The sequence below is a fragment of the Lampetra fluviatilis genome, unplaced genomic scaffold, assembly GCF_964198595.1.
Source record: "Lampetra fluviatilis unplaced genomic scaffold, kcLamFluv1.1 SCAFFOLD_159, whole genome shotgun sequence".
In the NCBI taxonomy this organism is placed as follows: domain Eukaryota; kingdom Metazoa; phylum Chordata; class Hyperoartia; order Petromyzontiformes; family Petromyzontidae; genus Lampetra; species Lampetra fluviatilis.
This window is the reverse complement of record NW_027620583.1, coordinates 3,396-15,079: the sequence shown is the minus strand read 5'-3', so window position 1 is coordinate 15,079 and position 11,684 is coordinate 3,396. Positions and strand designations below refer to the sequence as shown.

Sequence of the window (11,684 nt, the reverse complement as noted above, 5' to 3'; positions counted from 1 at the left end):
CACACTCACGGCGTCACACTCACGGCGTCACACTCACGGCGTCACACTCACGGCGTCACACTCACGGCGTCGCACTCACGGCGTCACACTCACAGCGTCGCACTCACGGCGTCTCACTCACGGTGTCGCACTCACGGAGAGAGTGAGCGAGAGAGTGAGCGAGAGAGTGAGCGAGAGAGTGAGCGAGAGAGTGAGCGAGAGAGTGAGCGACAGGTGGGGGTTTTACATAAAGCAAAGTTTAAAAATGTAATAAAAAAAAAATTACGAAATGATGAACGAAGCAAAGTGCCGAATACACCGAGCATCTACTTGTTTCCACTGATCGTAAAAAAAAGAGAGAGACGGGAGAGAGACGGGAGAGAGAGACGGGAGAGAGATGGGAGAGAGAGAGACAGGAGAGAGAGACGGGAGAGAGAGATGGGAGAGAGATGGGAGAGAGAGAGACAGGAGAGAGAGACGGGAGAGAGAGATGGGAGAGAGATGGGAGAGAGAGAGACAGGAGAGAGAGACGGGAGAGAGAGATGGGAGAGAGAGACGGGAGAGAGAGACGGGAGAGAGAGAGCCAGGAGAGAGCGAGAGAGACGGGAGAGAGAGATTTGAGAGAGCCGGGAGAGAGACCCACACGAGACCGCTCTGCCGAGGGGTTACGAGGGTTAAGAGGGCGGCGATCAAGGGGTTCTCAGAGTGGCAGCTCGCAGACGAAGTGGCACAGGCGGGTGCAGAGAATATCGTTCCACTTTCCCCCGTTGGCGACGATGACGGCGCAATCCTCGTCGCCCCCCGAGTTGTTGGGCTCCCCGGCGATCCAGTTGGCGTAGCCGAGCGGGCCGCCGCCGCCGCCCGAGTACACGAAGGTGCCCTCGCTCTCCGCGTCGTTGACCCCGATGTAGGCGTACTCGCCCCCATGCATGATGAGCCGGACCGCATCGTTGTCGGACGCGGATCGAGGGGCCGCTAAGTCGCCGCCGAAACCCCGGCAGTGCCGGCGGGCGTCCGCGTACGGCAGCTTCGCCCGTACCAGCTGGTAGACCTTGCCAGATTCTTTTCGGTGAGGGGGGGGGGGGGTTGGTTTGGCGGAGGGAGGAGGGTGGGGGGGGGACGTGAGGGGTGGTGGTGGTGGGGGTGGTGGTCGTGGTGGTGGTTATAGGTACCACGACAGTAGTATGCACCGGGAGGCTATCGTCCCGGTATCACCACCACAGCAGTATGTACTGCTGTAATCACAGCAGGTACCACCACAGTCAGTATGCACTGCTGTAATCATAGCAGGTACCACCACAGCAGTATGCACTGCTGCAATTATAGCAGGTACCACCACAGTCAGAATGCACTGCTGTAATCATAGCAGGTACCACCACAGTCAGTATGCACTGCTGTAATCATAGCAGGTACCACCACAGCAGTATGCACTGCTGTAATCATAGCAGGTACCACCACAGTCAGTATGCACTGCTGTAATCATAGCAGGTACCACCACAGTCAGTATGCACTGCTGCAATTATAGCAGGTACCACCACAGTCAGTATGCACTGCTGTAATCATAGCAGGTACCACCACAGTCAGTATGCACTGCTGTAATCATAGCAGGTACGGAGTTTGATTCGGCGAGATAGACGGCCGGATCGGGAAGGGGGCTCTCATCCGCAAACCTTCGCTCGCCGCCACGCCGAAGATCGTCTTGAGGCTGTTGACCTGCTTCTGAAGCGCTGCCAGCTGCTTCTCGGCCCCGTCGCAGACGCACGAATCTCCTGACGGGGGCCGGTGGTGGGTAGGGTGGTGGGGGGGGGGGGGTAGAAGGGGGAAAGATAAACGAGGGAGAACTGTCACGCGTGGAAAGAAAGACGCGCCAACCGGGAGGTGCCGGTCCAGTTCCCGACAGAGTAGCGGGTAGCATCTCCCCTACACACAAACACGAGGACTGGTCTAACGGACCTCCTGTAATCTAAAGATGTCCAGGCGGTACCGGTCCAGCTCCTGACGGAGGAGCGGCAGCCTCTCCTCTACACACACACCAGGACTGGTCTACCAGACCTCCTGTAATGTAAAGATGTCCAGGAGGTACCTGTCCAGCTCCCGACGGAGTAACAACAGCCTCTCCCCTACACACAAACACCAGGACTGGTCGACCGGACCTCCTGTAATCTAAAGTTGTCCAGGAGGTACCGGTCCAGCTCCCGACGGAGGAGCAGGCAGCCTCTCCTACTCGGCGAGGGTCGGAACATTCCACCGTGGCCAATCACAGTGGTCTCCTGCCACCTGGAGGAACCCCGAGATTCGGGGGTTGGGGGGGGCGGGTGGGTGTTCAGTCTGGCGGAGATAAATTATCTCCTGAAATGTATCAACACTACCTAGACAAAGATCCCCCGTGTAGCCTCTAGCAGGCTGTAGGGGCAAGTGCTGTTAGTAGCGAGTAGCAGCACCTGCACACACACACAGGCAAATATCCCCCAGGTAGCCTCTAGCAGGCTGTAGGGGCAAGTGCTGTCAGTAGCGAGTAGCAGCACCTACACACACAGACAAAGATCCCCCAGGTAGCCTCTAGCAGACTGTGAAGGGGCAAGTGCTGCAGTCGGTAGTCGTGTAATGTTCTTGGAGGGAGACAAAGTCTTCATAGAGGAAACACGCTTTATTTCACCAAACAGTTTACACTAATCCCTAACACAAAGGGGTAATGGCCCCTTTCACCTTATTCTCAGGTTTTTTTCGGTAAAGTCACGTAGGTAAAACATTAAAATTAATAAAAGTAAAATAAAATAAAAAAATCACGACGTTTCGGAGGCAACACAAGCTTCCGTCTTCAGGTGGAACCGTCACAGCCATGACAGCTGTATCAAGTAAATGAGAGATTGCAAGAGCTACCACTCCGTATATATAATGGTTGGAGAGGGGAAGGGCCAAGTACGGCACACTTTTTAATTAATATGGTAAGGTGAGGCTTAAGACTAAGAATAGACTGCATAACAAAAGACTGCGCCTTTGTTATGGAGAGGTGCGGTTTGTGACTACCCACAACTTGGGGAGGTACAGCCTCCGGGCTATCATACCCACAACTCTCCCTACTCCCTACTTCAGCCCTCCGGCTGGCTAGACCTAGGGGAGGCTGACCACCGGCCCATCCGGACCTGGTCCTCACAAGGACATCAAGCCGAGGGAACCTCAGGGTCCTAACCCCACGACCACCGGCACCGCACTGAGCCCCGGCCCTCAGAAGGACGTCGTCGGCTTCTGGCTTCGGCTTGAGACGGACTGCCTCGCGCTCTCAGGGACCCGCCTTATATACCCTCTCTCTCCCTGAGGGGCGGGGCTCTGGGGGATCGTAGCTCCCCCCAGCCCCCTCCCCTCAGAGGGGTTCCAACTGCCGTTGGCCCGACCGGTCCGGACCGGTTTCTACCCCTCCCCACCACAGTAGCAAGAAGCAGCAGCAGCTCCTACGAAAGGCCTCACTCACACAGATTGGGGGGGAGGTTGGCTTGGGTTTGGTCAGCACACCGCCTCATTTGTCTCTCCCCTACTCCCACCCCCCCACCCCCCACAGTGGCGATGTCTGCCACACACCGGCAGAGGCCTAGTCGACCTGGGCGAGGCAGCCGTTGGCAGCGGCGCGTGGGCCGGATTCGGAGCGCGGATTCCAGAGCCCCAGCGACACCCGCTGGTATAACCGGCGGGCGAGCGGGGGGGGTGATGGCCTCCTGGACGCGTTACGGATGTCATCCCCCCCTTGCCCGCGGGTTATACCGGGAGGCTGTCATCCCGGTAGACCGGGAAGCTGTCATCCTGGTAGACCGGGAAGCTGTCTTCCCGGTAGACCGGGAAGCTGTCGTCCTGGTAGACCGGGAGGCTGTCATCCCGGTAGACCAGGAGGCTGTCGTCCCGGTAGACTGGGAGGCTGTTGTCCCGGTAGACCGGGAGGCTGTCATCCCGGTAGACCGGGAGGCTGTCGTCCCGGTAGACCGGGAGGCTGTCGTCCCGGTAGACCGGGAGGCTGTCATCCTGGTAGACCGGGAGGCTGTCGTCCCGGTAGACCGGGAGGCTGTCGTCCCGGTAGACCGGGAGGCTGTCGTCCTGGTAGACCGGGAGGCTGTCATCCTGGTAGACCGGGAGGCTGTCGTCCTGGTAGACCGGGAGGCTGTCATCCTGGTAGACCGGGAGGCTGTCATCCCGGTAGACCGGGAGGCTGCCGTCCCGGTAGACCGGGAGGCTGTCATCCTGGTAGACCGGGAGGCTGCCGTCCCGGTAGACCGGGAGGCTGTCGTCCTGGTAGACCGGGAGGCTATCATCCTGGTAGACTGGGAGGCTGTCGTCCTGGTAGACCGGGAGGCTGTCGTCCTGGTAGACCGGGAAGCTGTCATCCTGGTAGACCGGGAGGCTGCCATCCTGGTAGACCGGGAGGCTGTCATCCCGGTAGACCGGGAGGCTGTCATCCCGGTAGACCAGGAGGCTGCCGTCCCGGTAGACCGGGAGGCTGTCATCCTGGTAGACCGGGAGGCTGCCGTCCCAGTAGACCGGGAGGCTGTCGTCCTGGTAGACCGGGAGGCTGTCATCCTGGTAGACCGGGAAGCTGTCATCCTGGTAGACCGGGAGGCTGTCGTCCTGGTAGACCGGGAGGCTGTCATCCTGGTAGACCGGGAGGCTGTCGTCCTGGTAGACCGGGAGGCTGCCGTCCTGGTAGACCGGGAGGCTGTCGTCCTGGTAGACCGGGAGGCTGCCGTCCTGGTAGACCGGGAGGCTGTCATCCCGGTAGACCGGGAGGCTGTCGTCCTGGTAGACCGGGAAGCTGTCGTCCTGGTAGACCGGGAGGCTGTCGTCCTGGTAGACCGGGAAGCTGTCATACTGGTAGACCGGGAGGCTGTCATCCTGGTAGACCGGGAAGCTGTCATCCTGGTAGACCGGGAGGCTGTCGTCCTGGTACACCGGGAGGCTGTCATCCTGGTAGACCAGGAGGCTGTCGTCCTGGTAGACCGGGAAGCTGTCATCCTGGTAGACCGGGAGGCTGCCATACTGGTAGACCGGGAGGCTGTCGTCCCGGTAGACCGGGAGGCTGTCGTCCTGGTAGACCGGGAAGCTGTCGTCCTGGTAGACCGGGAGGCTGTCATCCTGGTAGACCGGGAGGCTGTCATCCTGGTAGACCGAGAGGCTGTCGTCCTGGTAGACCAGGAAGCTGTCGTCCTGGTAGACCAGGAGGCTGTCATCCTGGTAGACCGGGAAGCTGTCATCCTGGTAGACCGGGAGGCTGTCGTCCTGGTAGACCGGGAGGCTGTCGTCCTGGTAGACCGGGAGGCTGTCGTCCTGGTAGACCGGGAGGCTGTCATCCTGGTAGACCGGGAGGCTGTCGTCCTGGTAGACCGGGAAGCTGTCGTCCTGGTAGACCAGGAGGCTGTCGTCCTGGTAGACCGGGAAGCTGTCATCCTGGTAGACCGGGAGGCTGTCGTCCTGGTAGACCGGGAGGCTGTCGTCCTGGTAGACCGAGAGGCTGTCGTCCTGGTAGACCGGGAGGCTGTCGTCCTGGTAGACCGGGAGGCTGTCGTCCTGGTAGACCGGGAAGCTGTCATCCTGGTAGACCGGGAGGCTGTCATCCTGGTAGACCGGGAAGCTGTCGTCCTGGTAGACCAGGAGGCTGTCGTCCTGGTAGACCGAGAAGCTGTCATCCTGGTAGACCGGGAGGCTGTCGTCCTGGTAGACCGGGAGGCTGTCGTCCTGGTAGACCGGGAAGCTGTCGTCCTGGTAGACCAGGAGGCTGTCGTCCTGGTAGACCGGCAATCTGTAATCCTGGTAGACCGGGAGGCTGTCGTCCTGGTAGACCAGGAGGCTGTCGTCCTGGTAGACCGGGAAGCTGTCATCCTGGTAGACCGGGAGGCTGTCATCCTGGTAGACCGGGAGGCTGTCATCCTGGTAGACCGGGAGGCTGCCGTCTTGGTAGACCGGGAGGCTGTCATCCTGGTAGACCGGGAGGCTGTCGTCCTGGTAGACCGGGAGGCTGTCATCCCGGTAGACCGGGAGGCTGTCGTCCTGGTAGACCGGGAAGCTGTCATCCTGGTAGACCGGGAGGCTGTCGTCCTGGTAGACCGGGAAGCTGTCATCCTGGTAGACCGGGAGGCTGTCATCCTGGTAGACCGGGAAGCTGTCATCCTGGTAGACCGGGAAGCTGTCATCCTGGTAGACCGGGAGGCTGCCATCCTGGTAGACCGGGAGGCTGTCGTCCCGGTAGACCGGGAGGCTGTCGTCCTGGTAGACCAGGAGGCTGCCATCCTGATAGACCGGGAGGCTGTCGTCCCGGTAGACCGGGAGGCTGTCGTCCTGGTAGACCGGGAGGCTGTCATCCTGGTAGACCGGGAGGCTGTCATCCCGGTAGACCGGGAGGCTGTCATCCTGGTAGACCGGGAGGCTGTCGAAACGCAGCCGGGAGGGGGACGACAGCCTCCCGGCCGCCGTAACGTGGCCCCCACCCCCTCACCCCCCTCCCTCCCCGCGCGGCAACTGAGCAGCGGCAGAGCGGCACGGCCAAGCCGGTGAACGGGTGGTGAGCGGCGCCGTGGTGAGTGGTACGGTGGTGAGTGCCGATTCGTCGCAAAGTCGCTGATTTTCCCCCCCCCCCCGCTCCATTTACCTTTGTCCCCTTTAGCTCCCGAGTGTCCGCTTGCACCCACATCGCCCTTCAGTCCTGGGGGGGTCACGGGGGGTCACGGGGTCACGGGGTCACGGGGGGCACGCCACAGCATGAGCGTAGAGTGGTGTATACTGGCTGTGGCCTGGTGAAGCGGGTTGTGATTACTGGCGAAACGTCGAACTCAGATTGCAAATGTTGTGGCTTGGCTCTCCAACACACAACCGGTGTGCTGTACTAGTATACTACTCTATACACTACACTATACACTACACTATACACTACACTATACACTACACTATACACTACACTATACACTACACTATACACTACACTATATACTACTATACACTACACTATACACTACACTATACACTACACTATACACTACACTATACACTACACTACTATACACTACACTATACACTACACTATACACTACACTATACACTACACTATACAATACACTACACTATACACTACACTATACACTACACTATACACTACACTATACACTACACTACACTATACAATACACTATACTACACACTACACTATACACTACACTATACACTACACTATACACTACACTATACACTACATTATACACTAAACTATACACATCTATACACTACACTATACACTACACTATACACTACACTATACTATACACTACTATACACTACACTATACACTACACTATACACTACTATACACTACTATACACTACACTATACACTACTATACACTACTATACACTACACACTACTACACTCTACTATACAACTATACACTACTATACATTACTACAGTATACACTTCTTTACACTACACTATACACTACTATACACTACTATACACTATACACGTCTTTACACTATACTATACACTACTATACACTACTACACTACACACTACTACACTATACACTACTATACACTACTATGCACTACTACACTACACACTACTACACTATACACTACTACACTATACACTATTATACACTATACACTACTACACCATACAGTACAATGCATTACTACACTATACACTACTACTCAATATACACTACTACACATCATACACTACTACACACTATACACTACTATACACTACTACACTACTACACACTATACACTACTATACACTACACACTACTACACTATACACAACTACACTATACACTACTATACACTACTACACACTATACACTACTATACTATACACTACTACACTACTACACACTATACACTACTATACACTACTACACTACTACACACTATACACTACTATACACTACACACTACTACACTATACACAACTACACTATACACTACTACACACTATACACTACTATACTATACACTACTACACTACTACACACTATACACTACTACACACTATACACTACTACACACTATACACTACTACACACTATACACTACTATACACTACTATACACTACTACACACTATACACTACTACACACTATACACTACTATACACTATACACTACTATACACTATACATTACTAGACACTATACACTACTACACAGTATACACTACTACACACTATACACTACTACACACTATACACTACTATACACTATACACTACTATACACTATACACTACACTATACATTACTATACACTACTACACACTATACACACTATACACTACTATACACTATACACTTCTACACACTATACACTACTACGCACTATACACTACTATACACTACACACGACACTATACACTACTATACACTACTACACAATACACTACTACACACTATACACTACTATACACTATACACTACTATACACTATACACTACTACACTACTATACATTATACACTACTACACACTATACACTACACACTACTATACACTACAACACACTATACACTACTATACACTATACACTACTATACACTACCACACACTATACACTACTACACACTATACACTACTACACACTATACACTACTACACACTATACACTACTACACACTATACACTACTATACACTACTATACACTATACACTACACTATACACTACACTATACATTACTATACACTATACACTACTACACACTACTATACACTATACACTACTATACACTACTACACACTATACACTACACTATACACTACACTATACATTACTATACACTACTATACACTATACACTACACTATACACTACACTATACACTACTATACACTATACACTACACTATACACTACACTATACATTACTATACACTATACACTACTATACTCTACGGAGATTGTATCTCTCTGTCTCTCTCTCTCTCACCTCGTCGATGGTGCTGGCGAAGGGAGGTAGGTCGTTTGTGGCCGCTGAGGTCAGTGTGTGTGTCCGCTGAGGTCAGCGTCTGGTCGGTGTGGTCATTCCAGTCGACTCGCTGCGTCTTCTTTAAAGGGTCTCGGCGGGGAGAATGATTAACGCGAGTTGAGGGTGGGTGGGTTGTGGTGGTGATGGTGCTTGGTGGTGGTTGCGGTGGTGTCCGGCAAAACAAAACAACCCCCGACCTCTTCTTGGTTCTTTCGGTTAAGTCATCACGTAGAAGGGAAATAATAAAATAATAAAAATAAAACTTTATAAAATACAATTCTCACGACGTTTCGGCCACAATGCAAGCAGCCGTGCTCAGGTGAAGAACAGGTCTGTCGGGGGGACAGCGTCTGAATGAAACACCGCCAGGCTTGGCAGCGTATATTTAAGCTGCTGGGTTGGAGGGGGAAGAGCGCCTTGACAAAAGCATTTGCATATCCCCTACCCCCTACCTCCTCGTAGTGGTGAGCAGTGCCGTGGGGGGAGGGCCAACTTTGATTTGCCATTCCCCTTAGCGGCGTCTGTAGCCACCACCACAGCGGCCAAACGGGGGTCTCTGGACGGGTGCGAGGGGCTGGTCAACCCCTCCGCCTTCAATTTAATTACCACAAAACCGACGCCAAAGAAATCTAACTAATAAGCTTCTGCCGGAGGCCCCGGGGAGACAGGGTCCGTGACATCTCCTGGCTACAACCCGTTTGGCGGAGCCAGGAGATTGAATCTTCACCCTCGGGGCTCCTTCAGAAACAACAGAAAGCCACTTCGTGTGGCCACGTGGAATGTTCGAACGCTCGCCACGTAGGAGAGGCTGCCACTCCTCTGTCGGGAGCTGGACCGGTACCGCCTGGGTCACTGTGGTATTCAGGAGGTCCGGTGGACCGGCTCTGGCTCCTGCCACCATGAGGGGTGTACAGGAGACTGCCAAACAACAGGGAGTGGCTCTTCTTCTGAACAAAAGAATGAAGGGGGAGTGGGAGTGTGGCGGTGAGGTGTGGGAAGCTGTAAGCCCCAGGCTACTTTGGGCTCGCCTTCCCATCAATCAGAGGCGAGGACTGGTGGTCGTGGTTACTTATGCCCCCACCGAAGACGAACATCAGTGGAGGGATGCAGGCAAAGCCGATGAGTCAGATGCCTTCTATGACCTCCTGTCACAGGTGCTGGCTAAAGTGGCCACTCGGGACAGAGTCATCTTGTTGGGTGACTTCAATGCCCGAGTTGGTCATGATGCTGGCACCTGGTCTGGAGTGATTGGAAGGCATGGGTCAGATCAGCTCAATAACAACGGTAGGAGGCTGCTAGATTTTTGTGCAGCCCATTGGCTTGTAATTACCAACACGCTGTTCCGGCATTGGCGCATCCACACAACATCATGGATGCATGCCGGGTCCAAGCAAGAACATTTGCTGGACTACATAGTGACAGAACAACGGATGCGAGCCCATGTCCTTGACACCAGGACCTACCGTGGAGCTGATCTGCCCACTGACCATCGACTTGTCATCTGCCATTCTTCCACCGGGCAGAGATGACCTCCCAAGCGAAATGCTGAGGGAGGGTGGTGTTTGTGCACAGACTCCCCTACATGACATTATAACAACAGTCTGGACCACTGGATGGGTTCTGCAGGATTGGAAGGATGCCCTGGTGGTCCCCCTCTTTAAGAAGGGGGACCGTACCGACTGTAACAACTACAGGGGCATCTCACTCCTCAGTGTGCCGGGTAAGGTCCTGGCAAGGATTATTCAACATCGCCTTGCTAGGCACGCTGAGGAGAGGCTTGCGGAGCCCCAATGCGGTTTCAGGAAAGGGCGGTCCTGCACAGATGCCATATTTTCTGTCCGTCTGCTACAGCAGAGGTGTAGGGAATTCCCACAAGACCTACATCTCTGCTTTATTGACCTGGTCAATGCCTATGATACCATCAGTAGGCCTGGGCTCTGGGCTGTTCTTCGTGCTTTCGGAGTCCCTGACCCTCTGCTCACGATCATTAAGGACCTTCATGATGGTGAGCGGGCCCGGGTAAAACTACGTGGCCGGGAGTCGGAGCCTTTCCCTGTACACCTTGGGGTGCGACAGGAATGTCATCTGGCTCCCACATTATTTAACATCTATTTTGACCACGTAGTTTGTGAAGCCTTCAATAGCTGTACCGAGGAAATTTCCATTTGGTACAGATATAATGGGAGGCTGATCGATGCCTGGGTGCGATCCAAGGGATGGCTCCCTATTGGTCAACCACGTTATGTATGCCGATGATTTGGTAATTGCTGCTCACTCAGAGGAGGAGTTGGAGACGCTGCTGCTGAGACTGGAGCGTGCCACTAAGAGGTGGGGCCTTACCATCAGCCCCACCAAAACTAAGCACCTGCCTGGGTATTTTGTACCATCGGACACTCCACCCCCACAACTCCCAATTGATGATAGGGCAGTTGTGGAGAGAGTGGAGAGTTTCCCATACCTGGGCTACTCGCTACCCGCTACTAACAGCACTTGCCCCTGCAGCCTGCTAGAGGCTACACGGGGGGTCTTTGTCTTCGTAGTGTTGATACATTTCAGGAGATAATTTATCTACGGCAAATATTTGCCTGCCTCTGAAATGTTTTACCATGAACCCGTTTGGAGTTAAAAAAAAAAGTTTTATTTCATTCCTGGAATTGCTACAAGCAAAACCCGGTCACGGATTCCCGGAAAAGTCTGTGCCGGTAGTGTATAGTGTAG

General features: G+C 53.9%; 1 protein-coding gene across 1 annotated transcript; it reads right to left on the bottom strand.

Annotated features, from left to right (window-relative positions):
• Window positions 1-558: 558 nt before the first annotated feature.
• LOC144954100 (collectin-11-like) lies at window positions 559-6,662 on the bottom strand (the record flags this gene model as incomplete). The annotated part of the gene is made up of 3 exons (XM_078884674.1): window positions 559-1,041; window positions 1,650-1,748; window positions 6,605-6,662. Coding segments are annotated over 3 exons (519 nt in total), but the record flags the coding sequence as incomplete, so codon positions are not given.
• Between the last annotated feature and the right edge of the window lie 5,022 nt (window positions 6,663-11,684).